Genomic DNA, 20,503 nt, shown 5'->3' on the forward strand with positions numbered 1-20,503 from the left:
AAAGGGTGTGACTCATTGTTGTGTAATCACCATCCCCATGATAATCACCACCCAAAGCACATATTTATTTCTGAATATGGTCTCAATAAGCAAATTCCTTAAAATGGTTCATCTTCTTTAAGTCCATCAGCTTCCTCATCTCTTGATAACAAAGAAAAAAACCTCCTCATCTCCCAGACCACCTTCACGTCCACAACACAATTGTCATCTTCATTGGGGTACCATTCCAAGACGCCGGAAATAAGGCCCACGACTCGGCGAATCTTAGGGTCGGAGGTGTAGAAGAAGCTATTTTTATCCTCTCCTTTTTCCTTTTCCATTTCTCCTTCCTACTCTTTCAAATTTATAACTCAAATTCTTTCACTGCCTCACTTTGTTTCACTTATACATATGTACAAGAAGCAGATTTAGAATTTTGACAAGAATCGTTCAACTTTATATTTTTTTATGCTTCTTAAAAATATTGCATAAATAGCAGCATTTATACAACATACATAAGAGTAGTGTATAATTCCTAACATGGGTTGAAACCGTGTGTCCAACTGCCCATTCACCAAATAATTTTGTAGATGCCAATGAACCAAAAGACATAAGAATATAAGACAACCACTAAACTTGTTTCTCTTAGCAGACAACAAGGCATGTTCAGCCCCCCATTTTGGACAACTTCAAGATCTGCAAGCATTTTTTTTTTTTTTTTGAAAAGTGGAATACAACATGAACATTATACAAGAGAACCAAAAATTGTTGTTGAATGAGCTCCATGGAATGGAATCATGCTCCTACAGTGTCTCAAGTAAAATATTGAGAAAGCGATATACACCAAATCTTTCATACAATTAACTTTGTTTTTTCTTTCTAGGTGTTTTGTTCGGGGGGGGCTCCTACAAGTTACAAGATCAACATGATCCAATCAACACAATTAGATACTAAAGATAGCCCCACCAGAAACAAGAAAGGTTTTTTTCAATTGGACAATAGACTGATAATTTAATTCTCTTTCAGTGACATAGGAGCTTGCATCAGTACGTGAAATAACTGTGCCAAAAACCTGCCAACTCATGTGTTCTACACCTATAATTTGCTTGCATCATGCAACTGCTTGTACTCAGTTTCACAGTGGAACAGGCTTAACTCCTGAGCTTCTGAGAAAAATCCAAAATGAAGATCAAATCGAGCAGAAACTTAAGTAAAGAATCACATCATCTGTTGATGAAGATCTGCCTCTTGCGGTGCCAGTTCCACCATCATAGCCTCATCAATGAACTTACTTATGCTCACATCCTCACTCATTCCTTTTCTACGTCTTGTTTTAAGATCTTCAAGCATTAAAAGCTTATCATTTAAGTAGCTAACAACGCAGAAATTTTTAATAACTAATCCACCATCAACTCTCATATCAGCTTAACAACGAAAATCCAGACATTGTACAAATAAATTGTTGCACATACAACTAATAACAAATACAAAATGGCTCTTCATATTATCAAATTTTCACATGTTCCTCATGATTTTGGTAATATATCAAAAAAAAATTACACCAGAATAGCTCATATATTTTGAAGGATCAAGTGAAGTCTATAGTCAAATTCAGTGCCTAACAGTCCATTAAGGTCACACAACATAGTAGAATCAAAATGCCAATCAGCAACGAACCATAGAACACCTAAAATTGGGACTTGAAGACTATTTTCCTTCTCAGAAAATTTTGAAATCTTCTTTGAGCAAGCTATCACTTTCTTTTTGCCCCAAAAACATACATTTGAACCCTAAAGCATATAACTTTAAATTTTCCCCAAAGATCATAGGCCTCACAACCAATGATTGACACCAATTCATACTTGCAGCAACTAATTTTAAGCTAAATTAGCAATAAAAGATCAAGTGGCTTACCCAGCCTCCTCGAATCAATTTTGAAGGGTCTATAATGTATTACAAATGAATTATAGCCTGAACAGTATACACACATTTATTTTTTCTTCTACCTAAAAAGTGGCAGCTTGTAGACATCTATAATCAACTACCTAAGCCATATCAGTAGAAGATGCCTTTCCCTTCCTTTTTCTTGTTGTGGCCACCCTCAATATCATATTCAAGGCCCATCCCTACACAAAAATGAAAACAAGTTCCAAAATTTAGTGCATATTCAATTTTATGTCCACAAATTTACAGCTCTCTCAAAGTGAACTTTCAAGGATCTGCTCTCTCACATATCTTTCTTGCTTAGGGAAATAGTGGATCATTCATTCCCCTTAACAACATCAGCAAGACAGAATGTTAAACCACAAATTACTAAGTTAGACAAGTATGGTCCTCTCATTGAAACAAATAATGGAAGTCTCAAAAAGTGTAAAGAGTATAAAAACGAAGAAGAGCACTCTCTGGTTTTGCATCCATTTACCAAGTTTTATTAAACTTCCAATCATTTCATCTCATGAAGTTAGAGGAGAAAAAAAAAGCATGGCGTTTTAGCCTTATTTCTTTACCATGCAATGCTCCCACCTATGTAAATTATTTGCTACCAGTAAAATGATATATGGATTTCATCTTATACCAGAAGAGAGAAGTTAAAGAATATGATTCTAGTAGCACATGACTAAATTATTTGAACACATTTATCTTTTAATCAGGATTGCATACGTGAATGCTTCAATTGCAGCCAACAAAAAGGAGAGGAGTTGTAATGTGATAACTATACATAGGTCTAGGGAGATTTCGAATTCCTTAGAAGTCTATATCTTTTCTCAGCATTAGAGACAATACTTTGATTTTTAATCTGATAAGAACTGAAAACGAGAAAAAAGCACTAACAACAAAAAGTAAATGGTAAATTATGGCAGTTTTGCAAGACATCATACAAAATCCAAAAGGCTTTGATGCTCACCTCCCTTTGTAGAGCTTCATCAAGCTCTTGCTTATCATCAGGAGAGATATCTTTGGCATACAATTGAGATAAGGAATTCCGTATCCTGTGAAAAAAAAAACTTTTTTAAGCAATATCCTTGAAAAAAAATACAAAAGCAAAAATAGAGCTGAAAAATGCTATATTTTGAAATGAACCTTGCATGCTTTTGAAGCAAAGATCTACGAACTGATTGTGTAGGATGAGCAGTTAGAACCAGGTCAACTGTGGTTCTTCAGGGCATCAAAAACTTCCTGAGGAGATTTCGTTAACTTAAACACAAGCTTCTTGAGAGTTTCGTCAATATCTGACTCAGTAGTTGCATTGTTCTCATCAGAAAAATCCCCTTTTTTCAGCTTGTTCCTTCGGCGGCGAGAAATCTTGACCTCTTCAGCTAAGTTGGCCAAGTTAAGCATGTGGGAAAACGACTTGGCAACCACAATAGAGTCCCCAGCATCCAAACCGGTTATCACTTTTCCAAGTTCTTCCAGTTTCTCAGGATCATGCTTTCTTTCATACTCAGCAGAAAGCTCATACACTTCTTGAACCTGCACAAAAACATTTAAGATTTTAACCATCACATTGTAACAATTTTCCAGATCATGATGTCAAAGAGACATGCAAGGACACATAAAATCTGATGTATTAAACCAATCTATAAAATCAGCTTAACATAAAATTTAACTACATGTCCAGTCCCCTGACAGTTCCTTTTATTTCATTTCATCCATGTTTACCTCCTATGGGTGAAGCTGCAATCACCAAGGCATAACATACCATGTTTTGATTCCCTAGAGTTGAGTTAATTAAACACATATTCCAACCCAAAAGAAATAAAACTACTATGCACTGAACCAGTGAATTCCCCTCTACAAACAAATGTAGCCAAATATATCAAAAGTTGTTTTGATAACACTGGTAAATCAGATGAATATTATTGAACTGAAACTGAGGTTACAACTTGGAATCAATTTGAGAATTGATTCATGGAATCGGAAAATTACAGAGAAATTGGGGAAAAGGGGAAGAATAGTGAAACTAGGGTTCCTAGAGATTCCTCAATCTCTCTCTGGTTCCTCAACCAGAATTCTGAACTCTAATCTTTGATATATAGATTCATCTGCAAGCTAGCTTCCCCTATTTATACTAACAGTTGCATAGCTGCAACTGGTAACTACCTCTAACGACCTACAGCTGGCAACAGCTGGCAACTAACTAACTAACTGTTTATTCATTTCCAGTCCCTAACCTCTTAGCTAGTTCACACTCTAGTCCTTTTCCTAGAGTACACATGTTTAAACCTATCAATACTTCCCCCTAAAAGTTTGACCTTGTCCTCAAGGGGAAACAAAGGAAATTGTTCCTGAATCTTGGCAGCTGATTCCCAAGAATTGTCACAAGAAGGCAAGGTATCCCAGCTCACTAACACCTCCAAGTTGCCAAAAGCATCTTCCCTGGAAGCTATCACATCAGCAGGAGCTACTTCTAATTCTAACTCCTCATTGAGCATTGGAGGTAGAGGCTGAGGTTGCTGTTCTGGCTTCAAAGCTTTCTTCAGGAGTGGGACATGGAAAACTAAGTGAATCCGAGCATGTGGAGGGAGCTGCAACTTGTAAGCAACTGGTCCCACTCTGCTGAGGATCTGATAAGGGCCATAGAACCTTGGGGCTAGCTTAGCAAAAGGCCTGGAAGCCAAAGACTTGAGCTTGTAGGGTTGTAACTTCAAGTAGACCCAATCCCCCTCCTGAAACTCCACATTTCTTCTGTGTCTATCTGCTTGAATTTTCATCTGGTTCTGATCTTTGGCCAGATTTAACTTTATCTCTTCCAGCACTGCATCTCTATGGAGAAACATCTGATTAACTTCCTCCACCCTTGAGGGAATAGCTCCAGCCTTCAACAGAATAGGAGGGTCCCTTCCATACAAAGCCCTGAAAGGTGACATCCCAGTAGAACTATTGTAGTTGGTGTTAAACCAAAACTCAGCCCAAGAAAGCCACTCTAACCATTGCTTAGGCTTAGGACCAACAAAGCATCTGAGGTAGGTCTCCAAACACCTGTTAACAACCTCTGTTTGTCCATCTGTTTGAGGATGATAAGAAGTGCTCAACTTCAATTGAGTTTCAGCCAGCCTAAACATCTCCTTCCAGAATTGGCTAAGGAAAAGTGGGTCTCTATCAGAAACAATGGTTGTAGGTGTAAGATCAAGATTTGGTCATGTGGTACAACTCTATGTTTTGATGATAACAAGTATTTATTTGTGGATGAACAACTATGATACTCTAATGTTTGTCTTGAGTGTTTTGACAAACAGGTTCTGATTCTGACACCAGAAGATATATTCGTCAGAAGATCTGAGGATCAGAGGATCTGAAGATCAGAAGATCTGAAGATCAAAGGATCTGAAGATCAAAGGATCTGAGGATCAGAGGATCTGAAGATCAGAAGATCTGAGGATCAGAGGATCTGAAGATCAGAGGATCTGAGGATCAGAGGATCTGAAGATCTAAAGATCAGAGGATCAGAAGATCTGAGGATCAGAAGATCTGAAGACCAGAAGCTCTGAAGGACCAGAAGGCTCTGAAGGTCCAGAAGCTCTGAAGGTCCAGAAGCAGAAGTTACGAAGGTCAGAGGATCCAAGCATCCCTCTGACTCTGATCACCAAGCTTCACAAGTTCCAACACGAAGCATTCCTCTGATCAGAAGTCAATGGTTAAAGGCAAATGTCTCTATCAAGAAGTACAAGAGCAGTGTACTATTCTGAAAAGCCTACCTACCAAGGTTCAGCCACAGCAGGTTCTGGAAGTTCCAGAAATGCCCTCCAACGGTCATATTCTCTCAACAGAAATATCCTTTGCACCTTGGACTATAAAAGGCTGAAGAAAAAGAAGAAAGCTAAGAGAGAGATCAAGAGCTGCAATACAAGAAAAGATTCAAGCCTCTACTTTCTTCATCTGTTCTTATTTAGTTTACACTCAGCTTATTTAGAAGCAAACCTTTGTAAACACCAACCTCAAACAGTTGTTTGATTTTCCTTAAGGGACCGGGTAGGTCAGTATCCTTAAGAAGACTAAGAGAGTGAATCTTAGTGGTGATTCCTTTAGGAGATCAAGGTTGATCGGATCCTAGAGAAGACTAAGAGAGTGAATCTTAGTGTGAGCTAAGTCAGTGTATTGTTAGTCACTTGTAGGTTTCAAGTGCAGTTGTAACAATTATCTGATTAGTGGATTGCCTTCATTCTAAGAAGGAAGAAATCACCTTAACGGGTGGACTGGATTAGCTTGAGGGATTTATCAAGTGAACCAGGATAAAATACTTGTGTGCTTTTCTCTTCTCTCTATCTTTATCCGCTGCACCATCTATCTCAGAGAAACCGAAAAGATTTACTTTAAATCTTAAGGGGAAAGTTTTTATATTCAAAACTCTATTCAACCCCCCCTTCTAGTCTTTTTTCACACCTTCAATTGGTATCAGAGCGCAAGTTCTGATTACCACACTTAACAGTGTTCAGTAGATCCGGGCCAGTGTGAAAAACTCATGGATTCCACCACTACTACAAGCAAATATCAATATAGTGCAAGACCACCTATCTTTGATGGTCAGAGATTTGATTTTTGGAAAGATAGAATCAAAAGCTTCTTTCTTGGCTTTGATCCTGATCTCTGGGATTTTGTTGTTGATGGCTACACCCCTCCTGTCGATGAACATGGTGTAAAGATCCCAAGGGAGAAGATGAGTAAAGATCAAAAGAAGGAGTTCAGAGATCATCACCGATCAAGAGCTATTCTGCAAAGTGCCATTTCATATGAAGAATATGAGAAAATTACTGATCGTGATTCCGCCAAGGGCATCTTTGAATCCTTGAAGATGTCTCATGAAGGAAACAAGAAAGTGAAAGAATCAAAGGCACTGTCTTTGATCCAGAAATATGAATCCTTCCAAATGGAACCTGACGAATCCATTGAGGATATGTTTTCCAGATTCCAGTTGATTATTGCTGGAATAAGACCCCTCAGCAATAGCTACACCACTGCGGATCATGTCATGAGGATCCTTAGAGGTCTTCCTGAAAGCTGGATGCCTTTGATAACTTCCTTGGAGCTAACTAGAGATGTTGAGCAGATGAGTTTGGAAGAACTCATAAGCATACTGAAGTGTCATGAACTAAAGCGTGCTGAACATCAGGATCAGAAGAAGAAGTCTATAATAGCCTTGAAATCCAAATCTGAAAAGGCTAAGGCTCTCCAAGCAGAAGCAGAAGAATCTGAAGAAGCCTCTGAAGATTCTGATGAAGATGAGCTGACTCTGATATCCAGAAAGCTCAACTACATCTGGAAGCACAGGCAGAGCAAATTCAAAGGCTCATCAAAGGACAAAAAGTCAAAGAAGCATTTCAAGACCAAGAAGAGTCTGATGGTGACTTTTGATGAATCAGAGTCAGAGGATGTTGACTCTGATGGTGAAGTTCAAGGACTCATGGCTATTGTCAAAGACAAAGGAGCAGAGTCAAAGGATGCTGTTGACTCTGACTCAGCATCAGAAGGAGATCCTACCTCAGACGATGAAAATGAGGTATTCGCTTCTTTCTCAACCTCTGAACTGAAACATGCTTTGTCTGATATCATGGATAAGTATTACTCTTTATTGTCTAAGCATAAGAAGCTTAAAAAGAACTTATCTGCTGTTTCCAAGACTCCTTCTGAACATGAGAAAATTATTTCTGATTTGAAAAATGATAATCATGCTTTGGTAAATTCTAACTCTGTGCTTAAGAACCATATTGCTAAGTTAGAAGATATAGTTGCTTGTGATGCCTCTGATTGTAGAAATGAATCTAAGTATGAAAAGTCTTTTCAAAGATTCCTGGCTAAAAGCGTAGACAGAAGCTTAATGGCTTCAATGATCTATGGCGTAAGCAGAAATGGAATATATGGCATTGTCTATTCTAAACCTTCTGAAGTTGCTGCATCATCTCTTAAGAAAGGAACTTTCTCTATGTCAAAATATCATGCTCAAATTCCTTTCCATTATCCTGCTGAAAGACCCAAAGTTGTCAGAACTTCTGGGCTAACTAACAAGAAAGGACCCAGAAAGTGGGTACCTAGGGATAAGATTATATATGTTGCAGATATCTTCAATATGTCCATCGAAACTCCAACCATGGAACCTGGACAGTGGATGCAAGCAACACATGACGGGAGAAAGACATATGTCCCAAGATCCAAAACTTGAACCTGAAGGTGAAGTTGTTCTTGGAGGCATCAGTAGAGTAAGATTTGGTCAAGGAATCATTGGTTTTTGATATGAACCCCTCTGTTGATATTCTGAACGCTATTCATGTTAGAATTAATGATAAGCTTGACTCTGACAAGTCAAAGCTAGCTGAAAAAGCTTGCAGAGATGAGCATGACCGTTTCAGAAAGAAACAAAGACTCAGAACTTGACGAACCAGAAGCAACAACATCAGAAGATGCTACTACAACTTCTGACTTGCGTCATCAGAAGAAGAGTAGGTTCCAAGCTTCTCATTCTAAAGTATCTGAAGATGAAATTTTGTCCAGAACGGAGATGTCACCAGAACCACACTTCTGCTCTCTTCAGAAGATACACTAATCAGCAGCCAAGTATCCCTTGGTATTACTTCTGAGGGGGAGTATTTCGTCTTTTGCTCTTACTATTTTTTTCCACCTTCATTCTTTTTGCTTATGACAAAAAGGGGGGGAACTTATAGTATCTTGACAACTCCTATATTATTTAGCTCAGAATCTAGATATTACTAACATTGATATTAAGTATTAGATTCAGGGGGAGCTTAGCTCAGAATCAAGCACGAGTCTTGGATTCAGAAGGAGCAAGATAAACTATACACATCAGGATAAGTTTTAACTCTGATACCTTATACTCTGAGTGTATTCAGTTTATTTGTTTAGAGTTGTTCATCAAAATACATGGTTTTGTCATCATCAAAAAGGGGGAGATTGTAAGATCAAGATTTGGTCATGTGGTACAACTCTATGTTTTGATGATAACAAGTATTTATTTGTGGATGAACAACTATGATACTCTAATGTTTGTCTTGAGTGTTTTGACAAACAGGTTCTGATTCTGACACCAGAAGATATATTCGTCAGAAGATCTGAGGATCAGAGGATCTGAAGATCAGAAGATCTGAAGATCAAAGGATCTGAAGATCAAAGGATCTGAGGATCAGAGGATCTGAAGATCAGAAGATCTGAGGATCAGAGGATCTGAAGATCAGAGGATCTGAGGATCAGAGGATCTGAAGATCTAAAGATCAGAGGATCAGAAGATCTGAGGATCAGAAGATCTGAAGACCAGAAGCTCTGAAGGACCAGAAGGCTCTGAAGGTCCAGAAGCTCTGAAGGTCCAGAAGCAGAAGTTACGAAGGTCAGAGGATCCAAGCATCCCTCTGACTCTGATCACCAAGCTTCACAAGTTCCAACACGAAGCATTCCTCTGATCAGAAGTCAATGGTTAAAGGCAAATGTCTCTATCAAGAAGTACAAGAGCAGTGTACTATTCTGAAAAGCCTACCTACCAAGGTTCAGCCACAGCAGGTTCTGGAAGTTCCAGAAATGCCCTCCAACGGTCATATTCTCTCAACAGAAATATCCTTTGCACCTTGGACTATAAAAGGCTGAAGAAAAAGAAGAAAGCTAAGAGAGAGATCAAGAGCTGCAATACAAGAAAAGATTCAAGCCTCTACTTTCTTCATCTGTTCTTATTTAGTTTACACTCAGCTTATTTAGAAGCAAACCTTTGTAAACACCAACCTCAAACAGTTGTTTGATTTTCCTTAAGGGACCGGGTAGGTCAGTATCCTTAAGAAGACTAAGAGAGTGAATCTTAGTGGTGATTCCTTTAGGAGATCAAGGTTGATCGGATCCTAGAGAAGACTAAGAGAGTGAATCTTAGTGTGAGCTAAGTCAGTGTATTGTTAGTCACTTGTAGGTTTCAAGTGCAGTTGTAACAATTATCTGATTAGTGGATTGCCTTCATTCTAAGAAGGAAGAAATCACCTTAACGGGTAGACTAGATTAGCTTGAGGGATTTATCAAGTGAACCAGGATAAAATACTTGTGTGCTTTTCTCTTCTCTCTATCTTTATCCGCTGCACCATCTATCTCAGAGAAACCGAAAAGATTTACTTTAAATCTTAAGGGGAAAGTTTTTATATTCAAAACTCTATTCAACCCCCCCTTCTAGTCGTTTTTCACACCTTCAGTAGGAAAACCATGGAGTTTTACCACTTCCTTGATGAATACTAAAGCCACATCCTTAGCTGAAAAAGGGTGGCCTAAGGCATAAAAGTGGGCAAACTTAGACAACCTATCCACCACCACCAAAATGGTGTCTTTGCCCTTAACTCTAGGTAGCCCTCCAACAAAGTCCATGGACACATCCATCCAAACCTGAGTTGGTATAGGAAGAGGTTGTAGCAACCCTTCTGGAGCTAAGGTGGAATATGTGCTCCTTTGGCAAATGTCACACTCCTCCACAAATTTCCTGATATCAGATTTCATTCCTTCCTAGTATAGGAAACTAGCAATCTTCTTGTAAGTCCTAAAATGGCCAGAGTGACCTCCCATTGGAGTGGCATGACATTCAGAAATGATCATAGGAATCTTGTTGGAATTTTTAGATACCACCAATCTGTCCTTATAATACAAGTATCCTTTCCTAAAACTGAAACCATCATGAGATGAGGGAGAGATAATGAGATCTTGGATCACCTTAGAAAGCTTGGGATCTTGATGCAACTCAAAATTCCATTCCTCTTTGTCAGCTGGAGAAATGATAGAGAGGGCACAATACATCATTTACTTAGAGAGGGCGTCAGCAACAAAATTTTCACTACCAGGCTTGTATTGGATTTCAAAATCCATTCCTACCAATTTTACAGCCCATTTGAATTGTTCATCAGTGAAAAACCTCTAATCATTCAGAAATTTGAGGCTCCTCTGATCTGTCCTGATAATGAAATGTCTTCCCATGAGATAGTGTCTCCATCTCTGAATAGCTTGCACAAGAGCCATTAACTCCCTCTCATAAACTGATTTCATTTGTGCCCTTTGAGATAGCCCCTGACTCCAGAATGCTAATGGTCTTCCTTCCTGCATGAGAACAGCTCCAAGTCCTCTACTGGATGCATCAGTTTCCACTACAAACTGCTTGGAGAAATCAGGTACTGCAAGCAAAGGAAGATTGACCATGGCTGTCTTCAAGCTCTCAAAAGCCTCTGTAGCTGCAAGAGTCCATTTGAACCCATCCTTCTTTAAGAGATCAGTAAGGGGTCTGGCAATTTTCCCATAATCCTGCACAAATCGCCTATAGTAACCAGTTAAACCAAGGAAACCCCTCAATCCCATAATATCCCTAGGAATTGGCCAATTCTTCATTGCCTCAACTTTAGATGGATCTGCTGCAACTCCATCCCCAGAAATAATGTGTCCTAAGTACTCTAGACTGTCTTGGCCAAAAGTGCACTTCTTCCTATTAGCCTTGAGTGAATTCTGGTCTAGCAAAGTCAGAACTTGCTGTAAATGTGAGGAGTGAGTTGACAAATCTGGACTATATACCAGAATGTCATCAAAGAATACCAAAGCAAACTTCCTAAGGTAAGGCTTGAGGACCTCATTCATAAGAGCTTGAAATGTAGAGGGGGCATTAGTGAGACCAAAAGGCATCACAAGAAATTCATAATGCCCCTCGTGTGTTCTAAACGCAGTCTTCTCTATGTCTTCCTCTTTTATTCTAATCTGGTGGTAACCAGATTTCAAATCCAGCTTAGAAAACACCTTGGCTCCACCTATTTCATCCAACAATTCCTCTATGATTGGAATTGGAAATTTGTTGGGTATGGTGATCTTGTTGAGTGCCCTAAAATCAACACAAAAGCGCCATCCCCCATCTTTCTTTTTAACTAAGATTATAGGACTAGAATAAGGGCTAATAATGGGCCTTATAACCCCTCCCTCTAACATTTCAGCCACCAGTTTTTCTACCTCATTTTTCTGGTAATGGGGACACTTGTATGGCCTTAGATTTGGGATCTCTGCCCCTTCTTTTAAGTGGATGGCATGGTCATGCCTCCTCCTTGGAGGTAACCCCTCAGGATCCAGGAAAAATGAGGCAAAAGCATCCAAAACTTTAGTTAGCTGTGCTGGCACATTCTTGGTTGTCAGTCCAGAAATGCTCTCTTGCTCACAGTGGATTAGCAATCCTTCTCCCTCTTCAATCAAAATATGCATGAGTGCCCCATAGGATAGCTCAGTTCTGGTCAGAGCAAGATCCCCTTCCAAAGTAATCCATTGCCCCCCTCTCTTCAAAGACAACTTCATCTTGCTGAAATTGGCTTTTATATCACCAAGACTAGCTAACCAGTCCAAACCCAGCACCATATCTACTCCATTGAGGCCAAATAGATAGAAGTCCTGAATGACCTCTAAAGTTTGTATCATGAGCTTCAGTTTAGAGCACTTACCCCTGCAACTAAATTTATGACCATCTCCTACTTCCACTGTGTAAGAAGGGGTGTAGTCCACTGGCAGCAACAAGTTTCACACCAATTCTTTGGAAACAAAACTGTGTGAAGCCCCACAATCAATGAGGACCACCACTGTCTGATCATTAATGCTTCCCTTCATCTTCCATGATTTCTGAGAAGTAAATCCTGTCATTGAGCATAGGGACAATTGTAGTGAGTTAAATTCCCCAGATAGGGCATCTTCAAACTCACCTCCTTCCAAATCATCTTCCTCCTCCATGATTAACATTCTAAGTTGTCTATTCTTGCACTTATGGTCCCTGCTGAAAGGCTCATCACACCTGAAGCACAAGTTTTTCTCTCTTTTATCCTTCATCTCAGCAGCTGTCAAGTGCTTATACTCACCAACCTTGGGCCTCCCCCCTTCCAGAGCTGGTCCAGCCTTGTTATTTCCACTAGAGCTTCCCAGTTTATTCTCCGTATTACCAACAGGTTCCACTGTAAATGTCTTGTTATAGTTATTGCTTCTATAAGCATTGTTAGGCCTCACAAATCCACCACTCTTCTTAGTTGCTAGCAAATTTTTCTGTTCAATCAGAATTGACTTCTGTATAACTTTTGCTAAAGTGTTAAGCTAAAACAATCTCACTTCAGCCTTAATCTCTTCCTTAAGTCCATTCAGAAAAATCCCTCTCACAAAATCATGATCAATTTCTTTCAAAGCTCCAGCATATTTTTCGAATTCTTCAATATAATCCTCTATTGAACCTACTTGCTTTAAAGCTAACATCAATTCAAATGGATTTTGAATCATAGAAGGTTGGAATCTTCTTACCATAGCCAGCTTGAATGCATCCCAGGACGGTGAAGGGTTGCACCTCTCCCACCATTGAAACCAGCTTAGTGCACGTCCCTACAAAGCCACCATGGTTGCCTGCATCTTCTCTTCCTCAGTCACTTCTCTCAGAGCAAATATTGCTCTAATTTCTATGTCCAACCAATGGCATCAGAACCTGAGAAGATTGGAATTTCCAACTTCCTCCATCGATTCTTGCTGGGAACACGTTATCTAGCCTCTCGGTTACCGCTTATTTCGGCTTCGTCTTCTCCGGCGAAATCACGATCGCGAACCTCCACTCTGGCTCGCAGCGACGCGATGAGCTCTTCAGCCACCTTGGTTCGCGCTTTGTATAGCTCCAATCGGGTACCCCAAACCCTCTGTTTCTTGTCGCAATTCATCCCTTTCTTGATTCCAGCTTCCATCGCTTCTGGCCATCGTTCTTGTTGATACCATTCAGAGTTGCATAAATCACATGGCTTTCACCCTCAGGCACCAAGAATGGTGCTCTGATACCAGTGATAACACTGGTAAATCAGATGAATATTATTGAACTGAAACTGAGGTTACAACTTGGAATCAATTTGAGAATTGATTCATGGAATCGGAAAATTACAGAGAAATTGGGGAAAAAGGGAAGAATAGTGAAACTAGGATTCCTATAGATTCCTCAATCTCTCTCTGGTTCCTCAACCAGAATTCTGAACTCTAATCTTTGATAGATTCATCTGCAAGCTAGCTTCCCCTATTTATACTAACAGTTGCATAGCTGCAACTGGTAACTACCTCTAACTGCCTACAGCTGGCAACAACTGGCAACTAACTAACTAACTGTTTATTCATTTCCAGTCCCTAACCTCTTAGCCAATTCACACTCTAGTCCTTTTCCTAGAGTACACATGTTTAAACCTATCATGTTTCCTTAAAACCTTCCAAATCAGTACACCTGACCCAGTATCCTAAACCCAAAATCTGTCAATAGAAGTGAAGTTCAATGCTTCTCAATCAATATGGGACCTTTAACAAAGTGAGTAACATAACAAGACCAACCGTAGTTACAATAATAAAATGATTCTAGTAGCACGTGACTTTTTATCATGACTAAAGGGATAGTGAGTCCGTTGTGCAATCCATCTTCCTTTGTAAATAAATAAGCAAAGATAGGGCAATCATAAAATTACAAATAACATAATGTGTAACTAAAAAGCATCATAATTACCTAGTTTACTTTTCCAAAAGACTTCTTGCCATCATTTCACGTAGAAGTTTCTCTGCCTTAAAATTCTCACCCTTTTCAAAAAGAGCACGAATGATTGTTTCGAAAGTTATGGCATTAGGAATGCAACCATCGTCTTCCATTTTAGACAACAAGGCCAATGCTTCATCAAACAAACCCTCTTTACAAAGTCCATTGATCATAATAGTATATGTTGGGACAGTTATGTGATAGCCTTTAGTTAAAAGATCCTGAAAAACATCGTGTGCATTCTTAAGTCTTCCTTCTTTGCACAGTCCATCCATAAGTATACTGTATGTGTGCAAATCTGGCTGAGTCTTTAATTTTCTGGATTAAAGCAATTGCCCTGTCAACATGATGACTTTTGCATAAAGCATCCAATAGAGAATTGTAGGTGATTATATCGGTTGGTTGACCTTTAACATACATCTCATCAACAAGCTTCCAAGCATGGGAGATTCTCCCTGATTTGAATAAACCATCAATGAGAGAATTGTACGTTACTGTATTAGGAATAATGATTTTGCAGTCCATTTCTGCAAGGAGATTCAAACTTCATCCACCATTTTAATCTTGCACAATCCATTAATGATAATATTGTAGCTCTGGACATCAGGAGTCACTCCACTCTGGGCCATGGAGTTCAATATGTCTTTGGCCTTGTTTACTTCACTAACTAGGCAATACCCATCCATTAAAGAATTATAAGTAACAACATTAGGTTTCACACCTTGTTTCATCATCACAGCTAACACAATTTAAGCTTCTTTCACATTTCCTTCTTTACCTAAAGCATCGACCAATGTATTAAAAGTACAAGCATCTGGGTCAATGTTTTTTGACACCATTTCATCTAACAACTCAGTTACTTCTTTCAACTGACCCACAATGCAAAATCCATATATTAAACAATTGAAAGTGACAACATTAGGTAAAATTCTCTTGGTAACCATTTCAGAATATAAATTGAACGCATCAGTCACAAATTTATCTTTGCAGAGGCTATCAATGACAGTGTTGTACATTACCACATTAGGCGTAACCAATTTCCCTTCAATCTTTCGCAGCAACTGCAGTGAAGCTCTTGTTTGTCCCATCTTACATAATCCGTTGATCAAGGTCCCGTAACTAATTTGATTCAGCTGAAATCCTTGTGCTACCACATGATCATGAAATTGCAGTGCTCTCTGAACCTGACCATTAAGACAAAGACCTTTCAAAAGGGTAGTGAAGGTGTTGGTGTTGGGCTGATAACCCTTCTTGAGAACTTTGCCCAGCACAGAAAAAGCGGAAGTGATTTGAGCTTGATGGCAGTAACAATTGATCAAGATGTTGAGAGTGACAACATCAGGCGTAATTCCACTAAGTTGCAATCGGTGAGAAAGGGAAATAGCAGTGGGGTAATGCTTCATCTTCACAAGGGAAGTTAAAATCTTGTTAAACTGAATGATGGGTGGGGTAGGACTCGTTCGGAGCAAGCGATTGAAGAAGGAGATGGCATCATCTGCATTGTCAAAGGAAGGAGGAAGAGAGTGAGAATGAAAAGAAAGAAAAGGGAAGTTCTTTAGCCTCAAAAGTGACGACATTGTAACACAAGTGAAAGAGCCTCCACTGTTGCAAGAACCTTCACTTGGTTGCACTTGGTACAAAAGCACAATGAGACAAAAATTCAAAAATATACTTTTAAAATTCACCAATTTCAATCAATTTAAGGTAACAAATCAATTGGTAAATATTATTTTTCTTTTCTATCACCAATTTCAATCAATTTAAGGTAAACTAGAATATTCTTTAAAGATGCTATATTTATAACAAGTCATACCAGTAATGGTTTAATCATGGTTTATTTATATTTTTTAAGTAATACCATTTGAGTGTCTTGAATCACGATTCTTCCTCACTCTGTAATCTCCTTCTTCCTCCCTTCAGACCTTTCTTGCCCGTCCATTTCCGCCCGAGTTCGTATGGGCTAATTAGAAGGCCCTGCTGCCGTTTTTCTCTAGCATTTTCATCTTATACTCGACCAAGACCCAATTCGTGTAGTTAAACTCTAAATATTGTGCCTATCTTTTTATAAATATACAAATGGTCTAATACGTCTGAAAAGGGAGATACACATAAAATTTTAACTTGAAGGCAAACTTAAAAGTGATGGTAGTGTTTTAAACAGCAGTCATGCCCCCCACAAAGTGACCAATAGAAAGATGCCTAGTGCATTATGTTGTCATGTCATCAGTTTGACCAGTAAGTTTGTCTGTTCAAATTTGAGTCCTAAAAATTTCTTAAAATTTGCATTTTATCTCCCAATCAATTACCTTAAATTTGTATCCCTTTTTGCTTCATCATCTTGCTCTCTTCAGCCACGGGTGATTGCTCCATAACCGCAATTCCTTCCTTTGCTTCCACCATTGTGTTCCAATTACCACCACCTTTCTACTCCAACACTCCTAATGCGGACCACCCAAAATACATAATTGTCTAAATGCGAGCCTACACGGGGTGGGTGGGGCCGCTTATTCAACTTTACTTTTTTTTTGTGAGTCATATTAATTTGAGGAACCTTGAGCGATTTTACACTTGAGATCATCCACATCCGACACTACAATTTACAATCCTCTTAGATGAATTGACAACCTCAAGTTCAATATTGTGTCTATCTCTGTTTTTAAATATTAAAATGGTTCCACATATTTAATAGGTATAAAGAGAAGTAGACATAACATTTTAACATGAGAGCAAGGTTTAGAAAATCAGACCGACCACTAAATCGATTGAGGTACTTGTTGAAGGTTTAAGGGTTCAATCGGGGGCAAACCAAGGTTGAATCGCTAGTAATTAGTTATTAATATTATTGATTGAACAAAACTAAACCAAATAATCCGTATATAGTTGCATTACATCTTAGCCCATAATTATCAAAATGTTTTTCTTCCCTTATTGTGTGTTATGATCGTTGACCATCTTCTTTCTAATTTCCTGTGAACTCGGCAATTTTCAATAGCTATTAGGAACAAGAACATGTCTTCTTCATCCGTAGGAACCTCTTGGGTTTCTCCAAAAAAGCATGATGTATTCATCAGCTTTCGAGGCGAGGACACCCGAACCAACTTCACATGCCATCTCCATTCTTCTCTCTACGACAACGGTATCCGAACATACATAGATTACAAGCTTCGGAAAGGCGATGATGTTTGGCCATCACTTTCCCAAGCAATCCAGGATTCACACATATCCATTGTCGTTTTCTCTGAGAACTACGCTTCCTCAAGATGGTGTTTGGAAGAACTCGTCAAGATCATGGAATACCGAAAACATCAGAGTCAGGTTGTTATCCATGTCTTCTATGAAACAAACCCATCATGCCTTCAGAAGCAGAGAGGGAGTTACGAGGTAGCATTTGCAAACCATGAGCAGCATCTCACCGACGATGATTCTGATCAAGACAAACTGCGTAGGTGGAAGACTGCTCTCCCTCAAGCTGCTAACATATTAGGATGGGACGCTCGAACCCCCAGGTAACTGTGAAATTGATAAAAGTTCGGTTTGGTTTGGACGTTTGGTAATTGGTTCAGTTCAGTTTTAATGAACGACTTTAATAGTTCAATATAGTTCGGTCCAGTTCAGTACAAATAGGGTGGTTTGGTAACTGGTTCAGTTTGGTTTTAATGAACCACTTTAATAGTTCAATATAGTTAGATAAAACTGAATCTCAAATGTTTCAATGATACAATGTGGTTTATATACAAATTGGTGGATATGCAGATTGCATTCTCCCTCTGAGAGTAGTGTCAACTAAGTATTAGTTACAACTAGTAAAGTTATCTTAGTATTAGTGTCAACTAGCTCTACTTAAGTGACTAACTGAGACATGCTAACAATTACAATATCACTTCTCTAACAGTAAGTATGTATGAATGTTGAGAATTCTTAATTTGATAAGAGTTAGATGAAGGAAATATAAATTTTCGGATGAAAATGTAGTGTGAAGTCCTGATCAGGTTTAGCTTTTGGCACATTAGCTCCTCCAACTATAAAATGTAATCAAATGCAATCGTGGCTGTAATGATACCTTTTAGATGATGTTTTATCAACAGTTTACATGTAAAGTGTTTGTGAAATGTCTTCAGTTAGTTTCTTAAAGCATCAGAGAATATTTCCTCATGTTCTGTTTATTATTTTATATGCTATAGGGATGACTCTCAAGCAATCCACAGTATTGTCAATGACGTTTCGCAAAAGCTATACTTTATGTACCCTAATGAACTGAAAGGCATTGTTGCAAGTGATGAACCCTCTAAAGAACTTGATTTATTACTGAAAAGCTTTCCAATAATTGGAATTTGGGGAATGGGTGGGATAGGTAAGACCACAATCGCTAAAGTTCTGTTTGCCAAGCTCTTCCCCCAGTATGATAGTGCCTGTTTCTTGGAAAATATAAGAGAAGAATCAGAAAGGGTTGGACTAACATCTTTACGTGATAAGCTTTTCTATAAGCTACTAAAAGAAGAAATTCCTGCGTCTGATGTTGTAAGATCCACATCAATTATGAGGAGGCTCAGTAGTAAACAGGTTCTGATTGTACTTGACGATGTAGATAGTTTTGAGCAATTGGAATATTTGTATGGAGAGCGCAGTGATGTAGGAGAATATATTACACTCATTGTAACAACAAGAGATAGGAAATTGCTTATTGGAAGAGTTGATAAGATATATGAGGTCAACAAAAAGAATGATGAAGAATCTCTAGAAATTTTTTGCTTGAATGCCTTCAAGGGAAGTCATCCCCATGAAGGATATAAGAATCTTTCAGAGAGGGCAGTCCATTTGATACACATCATTTAGGTGGCTATATAAGCTAGCTCCATTCTTGTAATTGTTATGTTGTTGATGATGATAGTAATAAAATTCCTAAACCCCTCTTTCTTTGTTTCTCTCTATTCTCTCTCTGTTTCTATCTTCTTCTCCCCTCTCTAAATTCTTGACCTATCACCATTATGCGAAGGGAATTCCATTAGCTTTAAAAGTTTTGGGTTCACATCTCTATTCCAGAAGTCGTGAATTTTGGGAAAGTACATTAAGCAAACTTGAGAAGTATCCCAATGAGAAAATTTTGAATGTGCTAAAAGTGAGCTATGATGGATTAGACAATCCAACCAAGGAAATATTTCTGGACTTTGCATTCTTTTTTCAAAAATAAAGACAAACATATGGCGGTGGGGATAGTTGATGCATGTGATTTTTTTGCAGGTAGTGGAATACATGACCTTGTAGATAAAGCTCTTATAACTTTTTCATATAATAACAACATACAAATGCATGATTTTCTGCAAGAAATAGGTTTGGATATAGTTCGTAAAGAGTGTTTGAAAAACCCTAGAAGACGCAGCCGATTGAGGGATAATGAAGTTTATGATGTACTTAAAAATAACAGGGTAAGGAAAATATTTACAAACCTAATTTTAGACAATGCTCGTGATAGAAATTGTAGTTAATTTCATGTTGTTTTCTTCTTGTTTTATCAGGGGACTGACACTATTGAAAGAATAACTTTATATTTGTCTCAAGTAGTAGATTTGCAATGAAGTTCTGATACATTCAAAAAGATGCTTAATTTGAGACTTCTTCGGTTATATGTCCCCGAGGGTAAGAAACCATACAATGTATATCACTAGACAGTTCTTGAGGCATTTTCTGATAAATTGAGGTATTTTAAGTGGGACAGATTCCCTTTATCGTCTCTTCCACCAAACTTTTGTGCTGAGCATCTTGTTGAGATTTGCATGCCACACAGCCATGTTAAAGAACTTTGGCAGGGGGTACATGTAAAGATATATAAAAATCTATGCTTACATCTTCAGCTTAATAATATGAGGATTTCCCAATTGTGATGTGCTCCCTCCTTTTGAAATTTTTACAGGACCTTGTGAATTTAGAGTCAATTGAACTCAGTGAGTGTAAACAATTGCTAAAGCTTCTGGATTTGTCTAAGGCGTCAAAGCTTAAAGAAGTGGATCTCTC

General features: G+C 38.5%; 1 protein-coding gene and 1 pseudogene across 1 annotated transcript; one reads left to right on the forward strand and one right to left on the reverse strand.

Annotated features, from left to right (window-relative positions):
- Nucleotides 1-14,472: 14,472 nt before the first annotated feature.
- On the reverse strand, nucleotides 14,473-16,071 carry LOC130744578 (pentatricopeptide repeat-containing protein At1g62590-like; annotated as a pseudogene).
- A 1,432-nt stretch (nucleotides 16,072-17,503) lies between these two features.
- LOC130744579 (disease resistance protein RPV1-like) lies at nucleotides 17,504-19,327 on the forward strand. The gene is made up of 2 exons (XM_057596751.1): nucleotides 17,504-18,000; nucleotides 18,676-19,327. The coding sequence occupies exons 1-2, from the start codon at nucleotides 17,504-17,506 to the stop codon at nucleotides 19,325-19,327; spliced, it is 1,149 nt and encodes a 382-aa protein (XP_057452734.1).
- The last annotated feature ends 1,176 nt before the right edge of the window (nucleotides 19,328-20,503 follow it).

This window comes from Lotus japonicus, chromosome 3 (genome assembly GCF_012489685.1).
Source record: "Lotus japonicus ecotype B-129 chromosome 3, LjGifu_v1.2".
Taxonomy (NCBI): Eukaryota; Viridiplantae; Streptophyta; class Magnoliopsida; order Fabales; family Fabaceae; genus Lotus; species Lotus japonicus.

Coding starts and splice junctions, on each gene's coding strand:
- LOC130744579 (XM_057596751.1), top strand. CDS start 17,504: ATGTCTTCTTCATCCGTAGGAACCTCTTGGGTTTCTCCAAAAAAGCAT. Junction 18,001..18,675: donor TGGGACGCTCGAACCCCCAG/GTAACTGTGAAA, acceptor TATATGCTATAG/GGATGACTCTCAAGCAATCC.